The 25,247-nt window shown below is 35.8% G+C and overlaps 3 protein-coding genes across 3 annotated transcripts in view; 2 read left to right on the forward strand and 1 right to left on the reverse strand.

Moving 5' to 3' along the window:
* Nucleotides 1–5,988, reverse strand: part of Hasp (Hig-anchoring scaffold protein) — a 122,497-nt gene extending 116,509 nt beyond the window's left edge. Inside the window, exon 1 of the mRNA XM_076128984.1 lies at nucleotides 5,865–5,988. Within this exon, the coding sequence (XP_075985099.1) occupies nucleotides 5,865–5,919 (55 nt within the window). The 5' untranslated portion in view covers nucleotides 5,920–5,988. The remainder of the gene's footprint in view (nucleotides 1–5,864) is intronic.
* Nucleotides 5,989–10,385: 4,397 nt separating this feature from the next.
* LOC142982871 (cathepsin L-like peptidase) lies at nucleotides 10,386–17,185 on the forward strand. Its single transcript, XM_076129578.1, has 12 exons — nucleotides 10,386–10,523; nucleotides 10,858–10,954; nucleotides 11,497–11,587; nucleotides 12,180–12,294; nucleotides 13,038–13,167; nucleotides 13,626–13,735; nucleotides 14,065–14,245; nucleotides 14,540–14,769; nucleotides 15,355–15,481; nucleotides 15,872–15,977; nucleotides 16,303–16,487; nucleotides 16,972–17,185. Exons 1-12 carry the CDS (start codon nucleotides 10,454–10,456, stop codon nucleotides 17,150–17,152), a joined length of 1,623 nt encoding a protein of 540 aa, XP_075985693.1. The 5' UTR covers nucleotides 10,386–10,453; the 3' UTR covers nucleotides 17,153–17,185.
* A 635-nt stretch (nucleotides 17,186–17,820) lies between these two features.
* On the forward strand, nucleotides 17,821–24,790 carry LOC142982771 (cathepsin S-like). Its single transcript, XM_076129455.1, has 12 exons — nucleotides 17,821–17,946; nucleotides 19,003–19,099; nucleotides 19,295–19,385; nucleotides 19,464–19,575; nucleotides 20,089–20,248; nucleotides 20,717–20,829; nucleotides 21,296–21,452; nucleotides 21,908–22,137; nucleotides 22,833–22,962; nucleotides 23,257–23,362; nucleotides 23,795–23,982; nucleotides 24,551–24,790. The coding sequence occupies exons 1-12, from the start codon at nucleotides 17,892–17,894 to the stop codon at nucleotides 24,747–24,749; spliced, it is 1,638 nt and encodes a 545-aa protein (XP_075985570.1). The 5' UTR covers nucleotides 17,821–17,891; the 3' UTR covers nucleotides 24,750–24,790.
* Nucleotides 24,791–25,247: the final 457 nt, after the last annotated feature.

Raw genomic sequence — 25,247 nt, forward strand, 5'->3', positions numbered from 1 at the left:
GTACAATTCTGAAACCTGAAACACACAAATGGTAAGATTTTTTGTTGTAATTTTTAAATATTTGCTATATACTATTTCTGTGGCGTGGTCGATAGTTTATCTGGTTCGATTTCCGGGCCGGGTCGTTATTTTAAAAGTTTTATTAATACGTGTGTGAGTTGTCCAATGATATTTATTTATTTGTATGTATTTATTTATTTATTTATACTGGCTCTGTGGAGAAGTCGATAGTAATCGACTCCTGATTATTTGGTCTCGGGTCGTGCTTAGTCTCTTCTAAATTGCATTAGAATATTTCTCAACAGCACGGAGTTTGGTAACTTTCCCGTGAAATGGCAATATTATAGGTTCACCCTCTATTACATGGGACAATGTTAACATCAAAACACAGCTGTAAATCATATAATTTTGCCTACACCTTTTGGTAAAACCGGCGTTTATGTATATATTCTATATATGAAAAATAAACTAGGACAAAAAGTTTATTCGAGCGGTTTTAAAACAGTTTCTATTTAAAATTCGTGTCATAAATAGTCTACACAAAAGCGTAGGTGTTTGTAGTAGAGTCGTAACGTTACGTCGTTTGATAGAGCCATTTAGATGCATCCGAGCGCGCAAGGTCAAAACCATTGTTACTCACTGAAAGCTTTCAGCTGCTCTACGTAGAGCTTGCTCTACATTACTCTACATTTCACTGAAAACATTGGCTTAAATGTCGCATGAATATTATTGTGTAATTTTTCAGTAATTTAAGGTTTGTTTTATAGTTTAATATTTTTTAAAGTACTTGTCTAACGTGGTTGTCTCAATTCCTCTTTAATTCCGGGAGGAGACCGTTGCCCTGCAATGGGACATTATAATTATCTAACCAGCAATTATAATTGCTTACATTTCAAACTTCACAATCCAAAATCTATTTCTATCTATTTATAACTACTACGATATAAGACACACTCCCTTTTGTACAAAACGGTTAAATAATATTTATAATACGGCAGAAAACACTAGTCTTTAACAAAGAAGCTCTTTAATTTACACGAACAAACAAGAGCTTTCAACAAACAAATATCTCAAGTGCAACACACAAGTGTGGAATTCATACAAACATACAAATATGACGTATGTTATACTGAATTTAATTTTGAAATCCCGCGCGAGGAGGTTTTATTCTAATGAGGTTTTGTTACACAGATATATGAGTTTTCATTTCGTACGGTCTGTGCATGTTAGGGTGAAGATACATTTGAACTTTTGCTTGTAACAGAGCAACGAGCATTTGTGGTCTTGTTTTGTTTTAATAAACGAGCAAATTGCTGAAAAAATATTGAGCTAAAAACTTTTTTTAAAATATTATCTTTGCCCCACTAATAACCAGATTAAAATATCATTTCGTACGGAGTGTGCATGTTAGGGTGAAGATACATTAGAACTTTTGCTTGTAATAAAGCAACGATCTTTTGTGGGGTGTATTTTGTTTCATAAACGAGCGAATTGCTGAATAAATATTGAGGTAAAAATTATTTTTAAAACATTAAACTAGTAACCAGATTAATAAGGAATATTTAAATGAGAAAGCCCTTGTCTTGCGGGAGGTACTAAACGAAAAGACGATTTCTGAAATCTGGCAATGCATAGCAACTATCTCTATCATCCTAGTAAGTAGGGGATTTTTATTGAAACCACTAACAGTATTCCAAAAAAACTTCAGCATTTGATAGTTACATTTTACCAGACGAACATAGGCTATGTTTTTACATTATAATAATATGTATAAGAAGCTAAGATAAAGTAACAAAAATAATTCACATCTCGCGAACATTTTCCCGAACATGATCCGAGCATTCGCCAGAACGTTTTGTTACAAGTGTTCCTATGTATACTTACCTTTTGAGTTCTCATTTTACAACTGCGCATATTATATTTAGCTTTTCGTCGTTCGTTAATTCAACTTTTTGATTTCATTTTCTATCATAAATGAATTTTAATGAAGCATAGAATTGTTTTTTTTCCTTTGTTCAACTCTCGTTTCTTTTTTAAAAGGTGTTTTTTTTATTTAGGTTAGGATGTCGTTGCTTTTTATTTCCAGCACGGTTTTTGCTCATGTTTATTTTTGAATAAGAATAATATTGCGAAATGAAAACGAAATTTTTTTAAGATCAAGCTTAAAGAGAGAGAATAAAGTAAAATACAGAAAAAATATAATATACATGAAGAAGCATTATAATAATATACAAAGTTAACATAAATTCGATCAAATCAATTTCAGTCAAACTTAGGAGGTTGATATCCTCATCACCATCACGCCTGTTATACGCAGGAGTAGGCAGAGCTGTTAAAATACACCCACGTTTTGCCATACATCGGACACGTTACCTAACTCCGGACTACTATTAAGATTAATCTATATAAATATACCTAAATCAAATAAAGACCAATAGCCATTAAGTAATAAGATTATTATCCTCTATTAAAACATAACATTATTTTCGGACCAATAACATGAACTAGTCGTATTATATAAACTAAACTAAGTATAACCAAGATAAGCCTATCTCATACTAAAGATTACAAAAGATAGAATATTGAAAACGGCAGTATGCTTACCTAAGTAACTTATATAACTAAGTAATGTCGTTCTTTACCATTGTATCTATTGTTACTTATTTCTTTGTGCTTCATTTTGACATGATTTATTAAGAAATAAATGACAGATGTTTTAAATGGATTGAGTTTCGTAGAACTTACTTTGAATTTCCTTTTCATTATGAAAATTGTAGTGATTAAATTGGATAAATAAGTAGCAATAAGATATTGTTATCTTGTTCTTATTTCTGTTCTTGCAACTATTATTCCCGAAAGTGTAATCAGCGGTGAAATATTTAACTCTTTGTTATGTAGTTAACAATGTTAGTCCCATGTAATTAAAGGCAAGCCTATTTCAATTTACCGGGCACGTTACCAAACTCCGGATTAATATTGAGAATAATCTATATAGTAGGGTAGACATACATATACCCCTATGGGGAGAAGATTTTATGTTTCGGAGTAGGTATTATACATACCTACATATACATACGTGAACATAAAATCTAATCTAACATATTTGAGAAAAATACCAATAGCACTCTACTTGGCCTGGTAATCGAACCCGGTACCTCGAGGTCAGTATTAGTCAACAGTCGGCTCCACGATCGACCGCGCCACAAAGTACCAAGTATATTTTTCTAAGTAAAGTTTCATGTATATACCACAAACATCATCAAAGTCCCAATAGTACCAATAGCAAATAACTCGAGACTCAAGACTCGATCACGCAAAGTCTCGGTTCATTTCCCTCGAGAGTACTCGATACATCGACGAAGGCAATACACTGAACTAAATATATTATATGTTTACTTCTATAAAACTAATAAGTTGTATACAAGATTGGAAAACATTGTGACTTGTTGTAGTGGGATGTGGCCAATCACGAAGTCTTAGGTTCAATAATAATGTCTTCCTGGTCGACATTCGGTTACGACGGCCAGTTTCATTAAAACCAGACAACTTTTCAAGTGTGTGCACGATACACAGGTACACTCTCTATTCCTTTACTCTCAAATCCCGGTGGAACGGCTAAACACGACCAGTGAGAGATCAGGCGCAGGACCGACGGCTTTATGTGCTCTGCAAGGCAGGGAGTTCTACGATCTCAACTTCCTAACTCCGGGCAATGTTAGAAAAACTCAGAAAATATGTTCTCTTTACTAAGTGGTTGCACTATTGTTTAACATATAGGATTTTTTAAAATAGCGAATCGTGTGTGTTTCACATATATCTCACGTATATAAGCTGGATATTATGTATCTAAACCATTATTTCCTACCCAAATATGAACATAAAACATATTTTATTTCAACTGCATACTGTACCCACTAGACCGTAACTTCGAAAAAGAATAACAATAAAAATATTTGAAACACACGTAGTGCTTGTTAAATCTCTGTTTCGTATTGTTTTATCAATATTTCACGGTTCACTATTTTTGAAACACTCACCAAAGTGGAACACGGAAAATCTATGTATAAATAAAAATAACTTTGAACTTGTATTTACTACTTTCCTTTTTAGAAAATGGTGTATAAATATTCTGTTTTTTATCTAACTTTATGTACCAAAAGAATATCATCCATAAATCAACCTAATTATAAAGTATAGTCCTCTCGCAAGTTCTGTCTATCTGTCCACAATAAGCTCAAAACCTACTGGGCAGATTTTCTTACAGTTTTCACCCATAAATAGATACATTCCCGAGGAAAGTTTTGGTAGTTCGTTAAGATTACCTGTAAAAAAACGCTACCTCGGGTTAATCTGCCGACCGGTGGTACAAAATGCATCCGACTTTTATAAGAAAAAGTTGAAGTTTATAAGTATGTTTGTAACTCTTTAACGCTGAACGAAACAACTGAACCGAGTAGTAACTTATATAACTGTAAAGTAACAATATCTAAATTCAACATCAGAATACCAAATAGGCTAATTTTTTAAGCGGAGTCGCACTGGTCAACTTGTGCAGAAATCTGCCCGTCTGTTGCGCTTTCTCGGAAAAACGCTAAACCAATTTCCATGGAGACAGTTTCAATCTTATACTTGTGTTAAATAAGAACAGCCAGAAAACACTTTCCTTTTTAGCGTGTGAATAAAACGGGAACTATTGTAAATGTTATAATATTTTGAACGTAATAACACAAAATAGGTACGTAATAACACGCTATTCGAACATAATAATAATTAATAATTTATAAACACGAAAATTCATATAAAATTTTCTTTTCACACATAAGTACATAATATTGTATATCGATCATATTTCTTTATAATTCTTTCATTCCTAATACTTTTGATTTCATAAGTTCCTATTTATTGTACAACTAGCGGATTGGCCCGACTTCATCCGGATATACTACAATTTTATCCTGTTGATTCCATTCTCATGGGAATTTTGATCCCATCGATCCCATACAAATTTATCTCGACAAACATTAAAAAAGAAATATCAAATTTAATTTTGTAGTTCAAAAGTGCGTGTACATATTATGTACATATCAGTGATACATTTTTATTTACATTATTATATAAATTTGTGAAAACTGAAACAGTCTTCGTACATTTATATTCAAAAGGCATAAATATACGTAACGATATTTTAATAGCTGTCATTGTTTTCTAATTTACTTTAACAGTCTCCATAGGTTCTTTTTAAAAACAGCATAAAGATTAAATGCCAAAGCCTGGTTGTTCTTAAGTAAAAATGTGTAATTAAAGAGTAATCGTAAAAAAAGTTTGAAGTTTCTAAAAAAACCTAGTGTTCTACAATAAATTTTACTGTTATTTATGTCATAAAAAACAGTTCTACCCAACATAAATGCTTTGCAATGAAGAAAATAACAACATTTACTTTAGAGGTTTTTTTTACTGAAAATATCCTACCGACTTTATCAGTAGTACATTTTCGATCTTTTGTGTCACTTTAAAAAATATACACAGTAAATAAATTCACTATATTCGTAGACGTATTTTGTGAAATTTGAATAACGAAAATCACTTGCATACCTTTTTCAAAACACGATTCTCTCGACTAACCCACCGAAAAGATTTTTTTAATTATATTAATCACAAAAGAAAATACATTTATAAAAGGTATTTTTTAAATAACTACCCACTCCAAAAAAATGACAACACAGATAATAATTGTCTCTGAAAACATCTCTATTACGACCACAAAGCCTCTACGAGTCGAATCTTTTTGACAGCTTAAACCAGAGTAAACAAACGTCAAATTTTTATATTTTACTATAGATTTATAGATAAAAATATAGACTTACCGACGGCCAAAGAAATGGCGACAGTGACGGCAAAAAGGACGTTGTATTTGACCATCGTTTCGGCACTGTTGTTCACGTTACACTCGGGACATGACGACCGACCCGCGCGGCGGTCTCTCGCGATCTGCGGAGTGAGGGGTTGACTACAGCCCCGGGACTGACGGACACACTGGCATGCAAGTTGGACAACTTGCTGGACATGTCTATGTTTGTGTCTGATATATTGTTTGAAACTATTTTGGTGCACTGTTAAGCAATGTGAAAAATATTGTTTTTTTTTGCGTGGAATGCAAGAAATGCAATGTGTAGATGTAGAATTTAGCTTTCTCTCGATGTTTTCTTTCACCTTTTACGGGTGATTCTTGGTTATTTCATAAACACTCTTTGTTTTCGATCCCTCGGCCGATTGCTTTTTAAGATTGATATGTAAAACATTTTTGGCTGTTTTAAAAGCGTGATTGATTCCATGATTTTTAGCAAAATTATTGTGAACTCTACAAACTTTTTTTACTTCATCAATTTACCTTTCTTCTCATGCAAATTTTTAAACTCATAATATTTTTATATTTACGATTTTTTATATTGATAAACTATTTGATAGATCAAGTGAAAGAAAAAGGCCTATTGATAAGCTAATCGGTACTTAATCTGAAACCGCGATGCCTTGACACAACCAAAACTAGAGAAAGTAAACTCCTCAATTGTCTACTTCGCTGGCCATTCCTTCACACCCGTGTGTATCATCTCGCTAACCCATCACGTAGTAAGCAGAGGTGTACGTGCAAGATGTTCGGGGCTTCGTATTAATTGAGTCCCATGTAATACAGCTAAGATTAAGACGTAACTTTCACAAATCTTTGTTCTAACTTTGATTACATTTGGAAGGAGCTCGTTTTGTAACAGACATACAGACCGATCTCGGAGGTTAAGCTACGTTTGGTAATTTTATTCTGTGGATGGGTGACCATTTAATACATTCCGAGTTCGTTTGTGTTTCGGAAGGCATGTTGAATTGCCGGGACAACTGTCATCCGATGAGATTGGAAGCCAACTCCAACGAAATTGGAAGGAAAGTTGCATACCGGTAGCTCATCGGGTGCAGCTGGATACCACTATTTTACATGGAGCGACTGGCTATCGGACCTCCACAACCCAGTTACCTGGGTTATAGCACGATACCATCCGGTACAACTGGTAATAAAACTTTCAAGCTTCTGGCTCCTGATAACGACAGTTAAAGATCTTTGAAAAAGACTCCATTTAAACCTGCTGTACAAAACACGGAGGAAATCGTTACATATAATAAGGTCACCCATCCACAGAAACACCTTGGCAAGCGTAGCTTAACTTCAGAGATCTATCCGCGCGTCTGTTGTTACTTTACCACAAGCCATTACTGAATTTCAATGAAAGTTGGTAGGTACAGAGGTAAAGCTAACCTTGTGAAAGAACATAGGCTTCTCTACGCTTTTTACCGCAAAAAAGTGTTAAAATAGGGGATAAATGTTTGGCGCAGTGATTAAAGATTAAAAACCTTTTTTCAGTAAACCTCCCTTTATCTACCGCTACAGATGTTCGAGAACTTTCCAATAAAGACGGTTTACATTCAAACATTTTCTTTCAAAAACATTTGTTTGAACGTCAACAACAGGTTTTTTGTTGATCTTAACTGTTTTGGTTTGAGTTGAGTCCGCAATAAATTGGAAACGATTTTTTAACTAGTGGCCGCCCGCGACTTCGTCTGCATTGACTTGAGTTTTTTTCACTCAAAATCAAAATCAAATCACTTATTCATTTAGGTCAAATGCTGACGCTTATGATAGTCAATGATACAGAGAGTGAATTTACCGCCAGTACGGAAAGTAGGGCCAATGAGAAGAGCTGGCAAGAAACTCCTGGCCACTCTTTTTTTTTCACTCAAATCAAGTCTGTATATTTATGGTCTTGGGTTCGATTTCCACACGAAGCAATTATTTGAGCGATCTGTGCGCTCCACAAATAGTTATTTCCGGTCTGGAAGTACTTTTTGACCGTTGTTTGTATATATGACACAAGAGCAATTTTTAATGCGGGTGGTATCTCTCTTTTTTATTTAAACAAATAAATCTGTATAAATAAAAATGTATCACCAAATTGTATTCACGCGTATAACTTTTGAAGAACAATACTAAATTGAATAATTATTTTTGTAATATGATTGTAACGGGCCAAGGTTTGTATAGGATCTATGGGATCAGAATTCCCACGGGAATGTAATCAACGGGATATAATGGCACTATACAAGCAAGTCCGCTAGTTTTTTTATAAATATTCATAAAGCCGTTTTTTTGTGTCTTGTAGGTATTTACCGTTTAAAATATCAATTTTTGCTCTTCAACGGGTTAAAAATCCTTAGCGCATAATTATATTCCACAGGAGGTCTGAGCACTGAGCATGTTTGAGCTTTGAAAGGGCACGTAAAAAGTCGGTCCCGGTTATTGTAATTTGATTCAGATAACAGTCATTAAGCCATGTCAAAAGCCTTCGGGCGGTTTGACAACTTGGACATTATGTTGACCACTAACCATATTACGATCATTAAATGAACCATCTAACTCTTCGCAATAATATCTTACTCAATTTAAAGTATAGCTAAAGCGTGATAGCATTTAATATTATAGTATGAAATATCGTGTTTTAAAATTTTATTTTTAAGTTTGTATCTGATCTTCGTCGCTTACAACTGTATCGAGCACCGTAGTTCAGGAAAATGCCAATAGATGGCGCTGAACTACAAATTGACGTCGACATTAGAAAATTGCAATACATTTTATATTATGAGTTTTAACGATGATGGAAACATTTTTATGTAAATAAAATTGTCTTCAATATTAGTAACAAAAAATGTTATAAAACACAAACTTACACGTTAATTACATCAGAGTTGTGTTCTGCATAGTTAGTTAGTTCATGAAAATTCTAATAGATGTCGCTACTATGACTGTTAATGGTAAAAATTATAGAAGCAAAAATTTTTCTCATTGTTCTTTATGGTTTTACTTTCTCAAATAATAGAATTTCAACAGGATGACAACAAAAACTTTATTCAATATTATCAAAGGATTTTGGTTTTATTATCATAGAAAACCATACAAGGATCATATCGGTGATGTCCAGCGGTCCTGTCTGACACGATGTATGCATGTGAATGAAGCAAAGGAAGTTTGTAAGGATCGTACCAAGTAGCATTCTATGGTCTTTGCCTACCCTTATGGGTAGAAGGCGTGATATGCATTTACATATTATCATATGTGTGTATAATAAGTGATAATATAATGTTATTTATAATAATTATGTCTGTAACTACATAAAAAGATTCGGGAGATTATATTTGTTCGTTTACAAAAGTTTTGCTGTATAAACAGAGAAATAGGCATAATTATTTATGTGAAATGTCGAACGATCATTACAAATAAATTAAAATTCTGATAACCGCAAGACATTTTTTTTTGTAAGACTACTTTTCACTCAGAATTGCACTTGCATCGCGGGAACTTTGACAAACATACAAACAACAGACACAAAGAACAACTAGAGCCGAAACAACTATTTGTGGATCACATAGATATTTATGCCGTGTGGGAATCAAACGACTTCCCGTAACTGGTAGTGGCGTGGCGACCACTTTAACCGCTGCGCCATAGAGGTCGACATGACAATAAAAATATAACGAGTTCAAACTACATATTATATGGTTTGCATCTCAAAGTTTTAAAAATCTCCCACTTTCAGGCTACATGTATGTAAAACATGATAATCCTGTAAAACAAGCTTATCAGTTAAACACATAGTTACAGGGCTCTCATTAAAATAATCACTGAAAACTGATTACGTCTGAAAATGGCACAAACTAATTTAGATGGCGTTTTGTTAATTATAACTTTTATCTAATTAACTTTATTAATATAAAAAATATACGATATAGATATGTTTTCATGGATAGCCTTGTAAATTTATAGTTTTTGACTCTCGATTTTTGCATGTATAGAAAAAAATAATTTCTACGTTGCATTAAACTATATAACTACGTATTTGGATATTTTCCAAAATCAATTTTTATTAAAGACTAGTGGTTTGGCCCGGCAGCGGTCAGTCGGCAAATTCAAAATATGGTACTATCTATATGGCACTGCTGGGCAAGGGTCTCCTCCCGTAATGAGCACCACGCTGGCCAAGTGCGGGTTGGAACTTTGCATGCCCTCAATAAATGCTTTAAACAATTTTTTAGGCATGCAAGGTTTCCTCACGATGTTTTCCTTCACCGTTGGAGCATGTGATAATTATTTCTAATACACACATAACTTCGAAAAGTCGCCGTGTTGCCTCAGGTTCAAACCCTCGACCACTTTTGTCAGAGGTGCCTGCTTAAACCACTAGGCTATCACTGATAATTGATTTAATAAACCTAAATAATTGATACAATAATATATAAAGCTCTACATCACTAAAAACAATATTTCACTATAAACGGTCCCTTATCAGATAAGCCTCAGTATATAAGGCAGTACGGCTGTACATGCCTGTCAATCCCGTGTACCTAGTCCAGCAACATGGCGGCGTTTCCCGCCAGTTTACTTTTATTACTATCAGCCACTTTTATATCCGGATATGTGTTAGTTGGTAAGTTGATTTAACAATATTTAAAGATAATTTTATTTAAAAGCGGCGTTATTGTTTTTTAGGTACTTTATCAATCATATTTAATAATTAATAATACTTTTTTGCTTTTAATTTTTTATATTAATCCATCTTCTTTTTATAAATAGCGGACGAAACTGGCTCACGAATTTTCCCTGCATTTTTTTGTTATTTTCTTTCCATAAAATCCTTTCCATGAGATAAAGAGTTTGGTACTCTGCAATCTATTTTACATTTAATAAAATACGCATTTACAAAAAAGTTGAATCGATTTTAAAGAAATCGTTTTAAATCTAACATTTCGTTATTTTCTCAGGTGATGATGACAATGAAATAGTCTGGCCCACTGAATATCACTTCGACGCTGAAAAACTGAATTTCGAAACTACTTTGAAGACTCCCATCGAAATGTGGTAAGTTTTCTTTGTTGTATGAAGTTTATGACCAAAGGTAAAGGTAAAACAAAAACTATCTTTTATTATATTCAGTTCATACACACTATAATGCGAAAAGACTTTTTCCCCGACCTAATATAAAATTTCCATGTCACAATGATAGTTACCGTACTCCTCCGAAACGGCTTGACCGATTCTCATGAAATTTTGTGAGCATATTGAGTAGGTCTGAAAATCGGCCACCATCTATTTTTTCCCTAAGCGACACTATTATATGGCAACTATTTATGTGGCAAAACAACGTTAGCCAGTTAAATATATAGTAAAGAAAATTTACATGATCATCTAGGCTTGTTTTGCGGGCATCCATTCAAAATTACCATAAAAATAGCAAAATCATTATAACAAAAATATCAATCAAAATCTTTTCCCAGCAGTGGAAAAACTTAATTTATTTACTTATTTATTGAAAACAATATAACCTTACAGTTTGACACTAAGGTACTTACCACTTCAAATACAATAATTACTTTGTTAAATATAATTGTATGTGTCAACAGGTACAGTGCTGAGCTGAACCGGTCCCGCGTTGACTTCTATGGAGGCACCAACAAGAAGTACTTCTATGGAGACGAGGGAACCATGTACACGGTATGAATTGCTTCTATTTACTTACATATAAAAAAACTCTGTATCAATACTCTCTTACACTTCCTTAACGAATCTAAGTTAAGACAAAAGGTTTAACCTCTGTCGGCAATCGTTCCATGCAAAATACTGGTATTCAGCTGCATCTGGTGAGACTGGAAGCCGCCTCCAATATAGTTTGGAAGAAAGGCTAGAGTGATATATGTGTATACTTCTCTCATTCTCTCATCGTATGGTTAGTTGTTAACCTAGTGTCAGAGTTGTTAAAGCCGCCCTAAGACCTTTGACATGGCTTAACAACTGTTATATTAATTGACAACAGCCGGGAGCGACATTTTACGTGCCCTCCGACGCACGGAGACGCTCAGTTCAAATACCACTATGCGGTCACCCATCTGTACAATGATCGCGCCAACACGGTTGCTTAACCCACAGATATTTTACCGACCGGTGAGCGCAACTGGCTATGAGCGCCTCTATATATATTACTACATCACGTCTATCATACTGGAAGCTGCAGATCATTGTATCAATAAACTAATTTTTTCGTATAGTAGGTACATGGTATTTCATTATTTATTTTCTTTCTTTACAGCTGTTCCCAGTGGTGATGTCTAGTAACATGACAAGTGAACAGGTCTGCATGAGCATGTCCTTCCAAGATGAACAGGTGGACTTCTTGCCTGACGTGTCTGACCTCACATTCACTGGTATGTACCGAAATTATGACGATTATGATAACTCTCCCACCGATAAATATTTGGTCGGGGAAAAAGTCTTTTCGCATGATAGTATGCATGAACTTGTAATAAAATCCTTTTGGCTTCGAGAATCACAAATGAGTACAGGGCTCACTAGGTTCCGTTCAGTGAGCTCGTGAGGTGCTCAAATATCAAGTGTTTTTGTGTAGAGAAAAGATTTTATTAGAAGTTCATACATACTATAATGCGAAAAGACTTTTTCCCTGACCTAAATCGTTAGACATGTCTATTAACACCCGGAAAATTGAGAACATTTTAACAATATAAGCCGCCTTTACACACACACTCTATCGCACGTTCTTAGGAGCGTACAGGATTACGCGCGGGAAAGCAGCGCGCTCTTCGCTCGCGATTTTCTTAACGGGCTTGACAGATGAGCGTGGCGCGTGGTCTTTTCTTTCCCCTTACACGCGCGATTGTTGTTTCATGCGCGATAGAATGTTAGTGTAAAGGGGGCTATTGACAAAAACCTAATCGAGCATGCTCTGGACTCCGGAATCAGAACTCTCAAGGCTTTGTGATTTGCGGTCGCACTTTTATAAGAATCGTTATTACAGCATTGTGTTGCATATACAGACATATGTACATACATCTATAAATACTTCAATTCATCCATCCATCCATCCATACAAACATACATACATAAATAATATCACGCCTGTTATACCCGAAGCTTTATATTCTGATTACAGGTCAAACAATGACCCTATTCGACAAGATAGTGGACATCTGGACCGGCCAGGAGGAGTACGAAGAAAACATGATCAGGGAAAAGACCTTATATGTGTACAAAACTGACCATGGCTACGACATTCCTATTCAGTAAGTATATTTTTTTTATTCGTGTTTATGTCAAAATGGTTCAAACGCGACGGAGGAATGATGACTATAATAGTAGCTAGCTAGTAAACCTTCCCGGACCTTTTACTGTATGCTGCTAAGTCGCCAGAATATATAAAACAGATAGCCTTTTATACTAGCTGACCCGCGCAGAATTGCGCATTTTCTTTTCTTTTTTTTTTTCTTCTCCCAACTAAAACCTTTCCCGTGTCTTAAAAACAATTTTACAAAAACAATAGATTGGACTGGTTGAGACGTTCTTGGATTTTGCATTTAGTAACACATAATAATATGGCGATTCATTATAGAAGACTAGGCGACTCGAGTGTTAAATTTTTTTTTATTAATTATTAATTAAAAGGTGCCAGTAAACGTAATTATATCTAGATCAAACCAGTTTCTAACCGAAGCTTTCTCTAAGTAATAAATAAATGTTGCAGACAAACTATGAAGACTTTTAACATGGAGTTAGGCGACCTGACCGGCCACGTTGTGGTCAACTACTACAACTTCAGAGACGCCGTCACGGAGGAGGAGTTAACTGTTGATGGTGAGAGAGCAACATTATTTGTAGCGTACCTACTACTATGTTACGAGGCGAGTGATGAATATAAATGTAAGCGGACATGTGAGTAGAGGAAGTCCAAAAAAGAGATGGATGGATTGTGTGAAAGAGGATATGAACAAGCAAGGGGTGAATACAGAGTTGACGGCTGAAAGGGATGAGTGGAAGAGGAAAACATGTTGTGCTGACCCCACCTAGCGTGGGTCAATTCGGCACTTTAATAGTCAGTTTATAAAAAAATAAAACACCTATTTTCCTACTGGCTCTCTCCAAAGAACGTAAAGAAATTCCGAAAACACTTTTCTCATTTATAGAGGACACGTGCTTCGACGAAGGGAGGTTAGGAGAGAACTTCAAGAAAGACCTGGCCATGCTCCACCCAGACATCCCTCAGGAGGTGGACATCGCGTTCGAGAGCTTCCTGAACCATCACGACAAGGTCTACCGGGAGAAGGAAATTAAGATGAGGAAGAACATCTTTGAAAAGAACTGGAGGTATATAAAGTCGATATAATGTTCGTGGAAATAGGTTTTTAGGGGTTATGTTTATTTAATGGCAAGTCTACATACTATTGTATAATCACTGGCTTGCCGAGTCATGCCGATGGCTTAATTTTAACGGAATTCTTTCAAAGACTGTCTACAAGCCAAAGTCATGATGATTTATCCCCAAGAGTCGCCGACTTCAAGTCCTGCATGTGTCAGCGACTTTGTTGTCCTTGAAACCCTTCCCAAGTTTTTATAGGAAAACAAATATAAATTCTTTAAACATTTATATTTTACTCTCAGGATGGTCCACGAACACAATCGTCAGAACCTGGGCTACAGGCTAGAAATAAACGGCTTCTCAGACAAAACGGCCGAAGAACTGAAGGTCCTGGCTGGTACCATAGTGTCGAAGCAGCCGGTGGCAGGAGTCCAGCCATTCCCTCACACTGTGAGTGAAATTGAAGATATTGTGGCCGAACTGCCTGAGAGTTTTGACCTGAGACTGGAAGGCGCGGTCACTCCTATCAAAAGTAAGTTTTAGAATACAACTACAGCATTGCAATTGCTTCCATATTCATACTAGATATTTTAACTCTCTTTTTAAAGCATGTTTTCAAAAGTGCTATCGTATAATTTTCATTTTTTTCTTTGAAAACCTTGCAAAAGAAATTAAGAAAAGACTATAACTCCCACAAACTGATGTTTTCACGCGATTGTAACCAGACTTCTGAACCGATTTTGATACTATTTGGTAGTACCAATTGAGTAAGGATTATTTGTTTATAAAAGGTTCATCAGCAGTAACATTCAAAAAGTTGTCAGTAAACCAGTAAAATATTCAAATGTATTATTACGTCGGGGAAAAAGTATTTTCGCATTATACTATGTATGAACTTGTAATAAAATATTTTCTCTACACAAAAAAGCTCGATATTTGGGTACCTCACGAGCTGACTGAAAGAAACCTAATGAACCGTGTACTCATTTGTGATTCTTAAAGCCAAAGAGATTTTATTACAAGTTCATAGATACTATAATGCGATAAGACTTTTTCTCCGACCTAATAATAATATAATATTCCGATGACTTAAGTTATGTTTCGTTGTTCTTCTCAGACCAGGGTGGGTGTGGATCTTGCTGGGCGTTCTGCACCACTGCTGCAGTTGAAGGTGCCGTCGCCAGGGTCAATGGAGACAGGCTTCTGGACCTCAGCGAACAGTCACTCGTTGATTGTGCTTGGGAGTAAGAGCTGATTCATTTTGTTTGGTGTTTAACTCGACTTTATTTATTCATTGAGGTCAATTATTGACACTTACGATAGTCGTTACAATTACTGAATCTTTACTAACACGGAAAGAGGGTATATTATGAGAAGAGCTAGCAAGAAACTCACGGCCACTCTTTTCAAAGGCGAACTAATCACTTTACTTAAATGACGATTTTAGAAATCATAGAATTTTTTTGTGAGGAGACATTTTTTATAATTGAGTAGGAAACAACAATAATACACCGCTTTTCAGATATCTTTTGTACGTTGTTTATTTGTTGTTAATGAACTGAAAATTAAAAACCCCCAAAAGTAAAGGGAAAAAATATTTTATTTTAAAACTAAACTTAAGTACTTTGTTTTAGTTACGGCAGTATGGGTTGTCACGGTGGCACACTAGATGGCGCACTGAAGTATGTTTACGAACATGGCATCCCAACTGAACGTGACTATGGCATCTACACCGAACATGTGAGTTCACTGTCACTACATGAAAGCTTTATACAGTATTTTCTTAAAAACTAAAATCATGGGTAAAAAAAATATCTCTTACGTTTCAGAGTGTTCACGACAAATTTTAAATCATACAAACAATAGACAAGAAATAAACTATTACTTACTTTACCACAGTTTAGTTTACTTTTTCTTTCTTTCTTTTCTTTCTCAAATATAACCATACTATGGATTATGCATTTTTTTTATATATCGAACCCACGACCCGACACAGTGGTAGTGGCGTGGCGACCATCTTAACCACTGTGCAACGGAAGCCATCAACATATTTTTTTTCCATTAGGACGGTTTCTGTGAGATCAACAACATGACATCCAAGTACGACATCAAGGGCTTCGCTCAAGTCACCCCGCGCAACCCCAACGCGCTGAAGGTGGCTCTGTACAAGTACGGACCCGTCACCATCGCGATACACGCGAGCGATCAGATGGTGCACTACTCCAGTGGGCTCTTCTATGACTTCTCTTGGTAAGTTCTTTTCACCTTACCCTCGTTTTACACGTAACCTGTTATGGTACGGCCGTGCCGCTTTTTTTTGCTCGACTTGCGGGGACAGTGTCGTGCTGGGGGCATATATAACTATTAAGTACTAGTAGACCCAGCGGATAGTCACACTAGTGGGTTCAATGGAAACCCGACGCCCCTGGGTTCTACGCCGCTAGGTTAGCCCCCAGTTCGGGCAGATTAGGCTCGGCCAATTGGTAATGGAAATTGGCTAACAGTCAAATTTTAACGTGAAACATAAGTATAATACCAGAAATGTAAAGCTTATTTTGCTTAGCATTTAATAAATACGTTGTACGCGAAAATTGTTTTAAAAGGCTCTTAAATAAAATGGTAGATCTACGAGCTTTAGAGCCTCCTGGTAGGTTAATAGCGCGAAAACTTGTTTACAGAAGCAAAGGTTTCAGCATCTAATGGCTTATTAAACTTTATTATTTCTCCATTTTAGTGACAGTACGTACCCCAACCACGGAGTGACAGTAGTCGGCTACGGCGTCCGCGACGGTGAGGACTACTGGATCGTGAAGAACTCCTGGGGCGAGGCGTGGGGCGAAGACGGCTACATCCTCATGTCCTCCAGGAACAACAACTGCTATGTCCTCGACTCCCCCTACTACCCCATCGTGTAAATAGTTTGTAGTAAATTCCACGTGCTTTAGAATAATCTTGGTGTTTTATTTTATGCTCCTTGTATAATGTCTTGGCTATATGACCATAAGACTGCCAATACTCAGAGAAACTGTCAAATACAGTTTTACTGTAAATTCTTAATTGACTAGTCAACTCGCACATGCTCACTTGGTCAGTAAAGTACAAGAATACATACAATACGTAACTTTGAAAACTCTATCAAATCCAGCTTTACTGAAAAGTTTTGATTGGCCAGTCAACCCCCACATAGTCACATGGTCAGTGACTGGTGTGTTAGGCTCTCCCTACATAACTTGTTTCCAGACAAATTACTGACACACAAGAAAAGCCGTTTTAAAGTAGCTTTTTTCTATTCAATTCATGCTAGAGATATTTTTAGCTGCTCAAAAGTACCAACCTCCTGACAAAGTTTCTAATATCTGACTTATATTTATGCATTGTTATTGTTGTTACATACTTATTCGGCATTAATTATGAGGAATATGTGTAGACAGATGAACCCGATCGTCAATAGCCGAACAAGTGAGTCGAGTCGGTTTTGTTATTTGACAAATATTGCTGAATCGAATATGTGTGTAGCCAACCTAACTCTCATTTCCTAGCGTTTCAAAAGCGCGACAAATTATGTTTCACGACGTTAAAAGGTATTCAGTCGATATCAGAACGCCAAGCAAAGAAGTCATGATACTATGAGGCTGTTCCTCTAATGTCGCAAATATGATTGGATTAAATGTAATTTTTGCTACCATAATCTCCATTACTTTAGCTACTAGTAAGTAGAATAATTAAATAAATAATTATTTTTTAACTTTTTTCCGATTCTATAAACTATCTTTTTCACACTTAAGACCATAAATATAGATAGTAAATGCATTGCTGTCAGTAAGAAAACTCTTTTCTAAGTCACTGATGGTCAAGTGTGCCTTTCAAAATAATAGATCTCAGGGAATCGGTTTCATACACCACGCTAACCAACTATTATATGAAAAACTAACTCAAAGAAACTCTGGCACGCCAAATTTTGTAAAAGTTTTTATAATCATAATCGTTTATTTGCCAGAAATGTGGCAAAGATATTAAAAACAATTTATTACACAAACGTATGTACACATTTCACCATTTATTATTAATTTTTAAGACATTCTTAAGTTGTTTGTCAGATAACCAAGATTATTACTTCTATCTGTTCTATAGACAAGTGTGAAATGGATTTCATGGTAGAATTTATCCACTTCGACACACTCAGATGAAAATGTTGATTACCAACGATGTTTTTAAGCCTGAGGCCTAACTATTAATCAACAAAAAACGAATATTCATTATAATTTCGTTTGTCTCTTTTTTTTAACCCATTACTGTCCCACTGCAGGGCAAGGGTCTCCTCCCAAACGAAGGAGAGGGGTTAGGCCTCGAGTCCACCACGCTGGCCAAGTGCAGGTTGGGGACTTTGCATACCCTCACGATGTTTTCCTTCACCATTATAGCAAGAGATAATTATTTCTAATACACACACAACTTCAAAAGTCATTGGTATGTTGCCTCGGATTCAAAACTGCGACCACTTGCGTGGGAAGTGCCAACTTAACTTTGTCTCTTATAAGTACTCCACATTCAAATAGAATACTGAAAGATCATAAAGGAATCCAATGATAGTAGGCGCTCTGTTTAAAATATTTGGTAAATAAAGATGGGTAGATATTACACTAGAAATATACACACATGTATAAATTCCCTTTGAGAAAAGATTTACCACACGTAACATGGTTAACTCAAAACACACATAAATAATACTTTCTAGAATTAGGCAATAAATAAAATTGACTTTCAGATAGAACCGAACACAAAATTAAATGGCCGACGGAATACCACATCATTGGTGAGAATATCAACTATAATACAAATATAAAGGAACGTTTTGAAATATGGTAAGTCCTTAGTCTCCTTACGTGTTCCTCCTCACATCTTCTCAGAGACTTTTCAGAAAATTATGTTAATAAAACACTACTTATAAAACAACTATTGAAGCTTCGCTTCATGCTTTAACTTGACCAAAATGTCAGATTTTTCTGCATTTCTTTATAATAACTTAATTATTCCGTGTTAATTACTATTTTTATCAGGTACAAAGCAGAACTTAAACGTTCCCGGATCAATTACAACGGTGGCCTCATCAAGAAGTTCTATTACGGAGACGCGAAGCGTTTGTACACGGTAAAAATGCCTCCATTTTTCAATTCAATTCCACTATGTAATTCAGGAAGTAATAATAATTCAAATTGATTGGTACAGGTATCCCCGGCTACCAGTGAGGCGTTCTCAAGTCAGATCAAATGCAGGAAGTTTCGCTGGAACAGTGCAGCTAAAGACTTCATGCCTAACGCGACAGCTCTCGGTTTTACAGGTTCATAAATATTTTTCTGTAGGACTGCTAGGTTTTGTTACACAAAATATTAAATTATTATGACTGTAGAACTGTAAGTAATCGAATTGGATACAAGTTTGTTATTATTATCTTCAAACTTGTATCCAATTCGATTCTCATGGCAAAATGCTTTGACGTTTAAAATGTTAACATGTTTAAAGCCATGGGGTCACTGGTGATGGCGACCTCAAGAGGAATTTTCATTTTATTGTATTCTTATAATAGACAGTAAATAAAGTATCATATATCCATTTCCAAAACTATTTTTATAACGTAAATTCACTTTACCGTGACTGCTTCTGACTTGTTTTAACAAAACAAGTCAGAAGCAGTCAGTGTCAGAGCTTAGACATTATAATAATTGAGACGTTTACAAGTGCTGGCATAAAACTTCATTTATATATCTATTCGCCGTTTAGTTGTCGAAACGCCGTACATCATAAAAAAATAGTTAATTAAAATGGGTTACCAAATATAAAAAGTTCTTTTCAGGTCAAAAAACCACGACTTTGTTCGATAGCAGTGTGGTAGTAGACATATGGACGGGCCAGCAGGTTTCTCATATTAAACCATCACCCATGGCAAAACAGCTGATCAAGGAGATCACTTTGTATACGTTCAAAACTGACTATAGTGTGGATATTCCTGTACGGTAAGTTTCAAGTAAATGCAGAAAATTTTTAAAACAAGGATGTATAACATGTAGAACCTTTTTGTTGGCCTTTTTAGTTGTCCCACTGGGTGGCAAAATATATATTTTAAATTTGTTGGGACAACTCACACTTGGTAATTTAGTTCTAATCTAAGCAGAGCTTGTACTATGGTAACCAAATAAAAGACTTTCTTTTCTTTGCAAATCGCTCTATCAGCGGCCTTTTCGAATTAGTTATTCTTAAATACGTCCTTAGTCATTCTATGGGGAGTAAGACATATCTTTTACCTCGCTTAAGAGTGTAATGACGTCAAGACAACGAATTAACCAGAGGGTGTATAATGACATTTATTTTATTAAGTATGTCCTAAGCTTTATCAAAAAGTTAATAATTCATTAAGGATAGGCGAATAGCCTCGCTCTTGTAAAATTATGTGTATTTTTTTTAAGTCAAGCTTTTATTTTTAGTTATATAATAAAGATCTTTGACAAAAGCACAAGCAAGTTGTTGTCGCACAACGTCACGAACTATTATAACTTCAAAGATAAAGTGCTGGAGAAAGACTTGATAATTACAAACAGTAAGTAAAAGATTATTTACATTTTTAACCCATTATTGTCTCACTGCTGGGCAAGGTTCTCCTTCCGAACGAGGGAGAGGTTAAGCCTTGAGTCCACGCTGACCAAGAGCGGGTTGGGGACTTTGCGTGCCCTCAATAAATGAGTTATTAAGAGATTACATACATTATTAAATCCATATTATCCAATTTGTAATTTATACTTGATTTCATCAACTTTAAAAAAATAGTCCTGCGGATCAGTTTTCATAAAAAAATGACTACGAAAACCGAAAAAACACGTCGACTATCAAAAAACCGGCTAGCTATCGGAAAATTTTGGATGATTTATTAGCGCCTTTAGCGGGCGTCGTAAGATTATTTTTACAGAACATTTAAAATATCAAGCTCTCGATACTCGTTAGTACCTACCGACTGTAAACAATCACGCTACTGTAATAGCCACGTTTGCCAATTTCTTCTATTTCAGAACACAAATGCACTACTCGTGAAACGAAATCGCAGCCACGAGCAGATGAAACCCCAGAGCTGGACCTTGAGTTTGAAGACTACGCCAAAACTCACGGCAAAGAATACCATGAAGATGAGTGGCACATCAGAAAACTTATCTTTGAAAAGAATAAGAAGTAAGTTGAACGATTTTGTTTAAACTGTTGCTATTGCAAGCTCTGACAGAAAATCAGCAAGAGGACAGTATTTTATACTAAATAAAATAAATTATTGCAAGCTGTACAACAATTCTTGAAATCACGCATACACCTCAACCTAAATAACCCAAATTGCACCAAACTGACCAAACTTGATGTTGCAAAGCTCCTTAGGTGAATCATAAATTCCACTCTGAATCATTTTTTTAAATAATCATTTGTTCCAATTGTGTCTCAGTTATACAGTGGTGAGATAACGTAAAATAAGGTTTAAGAATGATTATGAAGATGACTATTCTTTTTCTGAAAATCAAACAAATAATCCCTTGGAATTTTTTTCACAATTTTTTCCGGAGTAACACACAATTTTTCTGGGACAGACAAATATAGGGCCTAAACTAGTCTGCTTATTTAAAGACCCATTATTTCACCAGAATGGCTCACGAGCACAATCAGAAGAAACTCAGCTTTAAGATGCAAGTGAACGACTTCTCAGACATGACTCCCGAAGAGCTGAAGTACTTAACCAGCAACATGGTCTACTCCAACCATACGACCAGGAAAGCGGACTTCCCTTATTCGAGGGACGAGATCGACAAAGTGGCGAATGAATTACCACGACGTTTCGATTTAAGAGAAAAACATGGTGTTACACGGATTAGACGTATGTATGAATATTTGAATCCACATTTACATATATAAAATTACGCTTTTTTCTAATAGATATAGACAGAGACCACACTACCACTTGGTATGACCCTTCAAAACTTACTTACGAGTACTGCGCAGCTGTCCTTTTTGACGACATCACCAATATCTGTATATGTCTTTGTAGATTGTCCTCTTTTTTTTTCAACTTATACTGTCCCATTATCGGGCAAGGTCTCCCCCAAACTCCTCCACCGGTGTCTATCCTCAGTCCTCAGCCATGTCCTGCACCCTTACAAGTAACTGTCCAGATCGTCACGCCAACATTTCCTCGCCTCGACGTCGTCATCGACCTTCAGGCATCCATTGTGTGACGATACTTGCCCACTTTATTGGCAGAAATCGAAACAACATAGCCCATTTTAGTAAGGTAGCTTTTTTACCAACATCACCGATTCCTGTCTTGAATAATTATGGTCATATTATTATGTTCGTCTGTATCATATCACGGGATTACAGAGTCCCGGATATTTGGAAGGCGTGCGTGGGGCCGAAGCCAACACGTAGAGGCCCTTTTTACTGCTTTAATTTTTCAATAATAATATTAATATTTTTTTTTAAATATTATTATGAGATTTTTAGGAAAAACATTAACATAAACAAAAATAAATATTAAAGTCAACTATTTTATTATTATTGTTTGTTTCACAGACCAAGGTTTCATTTGTCACGCATGTTACGCGTTTGCTGCGATCGGAGCGCTTGAGGGTGCTCTCTCATACGCGTATAAGGAACCGGCCATCAGCCTCAGTGAACAGGTTCTAATTGATTGTGGATGGAAGTAAGATTAAAGTTACTATTGTAATAAGAAGTATTCTTAGCTAGTTACACTCACCGGTCGGTAATCGATCTGTAGCTTAAACAATGTTTAGGGCGAACATTCCACAGATGGCACGGCGTCTTCGTGCTTCTGATGGCAATAAAAAATCGGTATTGATTGCTGTCAATTAAGACATCAATTGAATAATTTTAACACTCGGTAGACCACTTACCATAAGATTCAAATAATATTATAATTTTAGATTAGAATGAATTAATAAATATCAGTCATAAATACAAATTGTTTTTGTTTTAGTTACGGTCTAAGAGCATGTGAGGGCGGCAACATAGATGATGCTATGAGATTTGCTATGGAGTACGGACTACCTGCTGAATCGGAATACGGCCTGTATAATGAATTGGTAAGATCTTTAGATTCTCTAACAGTTAGTTCTAAATTAAATGAAAGCCAGGGACTTATGGGAACTGTAACAGTCTCCTTAAATGTCAAAAAAGTTCACATACGCTTCCGATAAAACATTCGAATTAAAAGACTTTGTTTAAGCCTCTGTATCCACAAAACTTAACACGGTGGAACTGCGAATTGCGAATTGAAATATTACAGTTGGATAGCCTATTTATTAAGGAAGGCTATAGGCTATATAACACGCTGCGACCAACAGGAGAAAAATATGACCCATTCTCTCCTATGTGACGCAAGCGAAGTTGCGCGGGTCAGCTTGTCAATTACAGTTTTAATAGTTTTTTATATATCAAAATAATGCCTAATACTCCGATTCACATCCGATACAGCTCCATTACAACCCAAAATTTTAATGTTCCTCTTTCTTCAGGACAATGACTGTCGTTTCCCAGAAGTACTAATCCTCTACAAAATCAAGGACTTCGGCCAGGTCATCCCCAACAACATCAACGCGATGAAGATAGCCATATTCAAGTATGGTTCCGTTGCAGCCACGCTGTACACCAACGTGACCTTCGCTATGCAGTATAAGAGCGGCATTTATTATGATCCTACTTGGTGAGTGTTTTGACGCTATTTTTAAGCCTCTGTGGCGCAGTCGGTAGTTTATCTGACTGTTGATAATGAAGTCTGGGGTTCGGTTTGAAGTCGGGCGAAATGTTGTCTTTTCTCACTTATATGTCCAACTAGCAGCCGCTAAAAATATTCTATTTTTCAATAGTAGCCCGGAGTTGGGTTACGTGCCTAGTTTAGGGCAATAGGTTCGCCCTCTATTACATGGTACTAACATTGTAAGTGGCATAACGTGGGTGTATTTCATACACATCTGCCTTCACCTTCGGGTACATGACGCGTAGTAGTGTTACGTATGTAAGGAATAAGCCTATTATCATATTATTATGTCGAACATGTTGCCGTACTTCGGGCTACAATTAATTAACAAAGCTCATTAGCACTTGGCTCAATCCGGGAGTCGAATCTAAGACCAGCAATCGTAAACCTGCCGTCTACACAGGCAAATATTATTAAACTAGCGGATTGGCCCATACAAACCCGTGAGTTATAAACGTATAAAAAAATAATAAGTTAAGACGTAATAGATTTAATACCATTCTTATGTTTACAGTGATCAAAAGATTTCATTTGAACTAAACCACGCGGTGGCGCTGATCGGCTATGGCTTCTTGAAAGGAGAGTTCTACTGGCTTGCGAAGAACTCCTGGGGGTCCAAGTGGGGGCAGGACGGCTTCTACTTCATCTCAGCTAAGAATAACAACTGCTTTTTACTGAATAAAGCTTTTTATCCTATTGCTCGCCATGATTGATAACATATAATGAAATAAATGAATGACATTGTGGCAAAGTAACTATTTATTTTTTAGGATGTTTGTCAAACCGACAATAAATCGATCATAGCGGTGTTTTATTGTAACAAACTTAGTGTCCATGACTTTGTTGTTTATAGTACAGGTAATTCGTGTGGTGTCAAAAGAAAATAAAAATCTTATGTGATAATCCAATTTATAAGCTATCAGTATTCAAAATGTATCCGTCCAGTAGTTTTTTCGTGAAAGAGTAACAAGCATACATACATATACACATATACAAACATACATGCGTATATGTATAAATACATACATACATCCATCCATCCATACTTCGCATTTATATCTAATAATAATATAAGTATGAATGCATGTAAAAAGTAAAAAAAAACGGGGAACCCATAACTAGAAACTATTTACTTAATACATAAACTAACAAAACCCCTCTAGTATAACTAGAAAAAATTACAAGCAGATTAAATGTAACCTTGTATATAA

This window comes from Anticarsia gemmatalis, chromosome 22, assembly GCF_050436995.1.
Source record: "Anticarsia gemmatalis isolate Benzon Research Colony breed Stoneville strain chromosome 22, ilAntGemm2 primary, whole genome shotgun sequence".
NCBI lineage: Eukaryota > Metazoa > Arthropoda > Insecta > Lepidoptera > Erebidae > Anticarsia > Anticarsia gemmatalis.

Excerpts from the sequence above, each read along its gene's own strand:
- LOC142982871 (XM_076129578.1), top strand. The coding sequence starts at position 10,454 with ATGGCGGCGTTTCCCGCCAGTTTACTTTTATTACTATCAGCCACTTTT. Across the intron at positions 12,295-13,037 it reads GTCTGACCTCACATTCACTG|GTCAAACAATGACCCTATTC; the intron begins GTATGTACCGAA and ends TTCTGATTACAG. Across the intron at positions 13,168-13,625 it reads GGCTACGACATTCCTATTCA|ACAAACTATGAAGACTTTTA; the intron begins GTAAGTATATTT and ends TAAATGTTGCAG.
- LOC142982771 (XM_076129455.1), top strand. The coding sequence starts at position 17,892 with ATGATTGGATTAAATGTAATTTTTGCTACCATAATCTCCATTACTTTA. Across the intron at positions 20,249-20,716 it reads AGTGTGGATATTCCTGTACG|TTATATAATAAAGATCTTTG; the intron begins GTAAGTTTCAAG and ends TTTTATTTTTAG. Across the intron at positions 22,138-22,832 it reads TGGTGTTACACGGATTAGAC|ACCAAGGTTTCATTTGTCAC; the intron begins GTATGTATGAAT and ends TTTGTTTCACAG.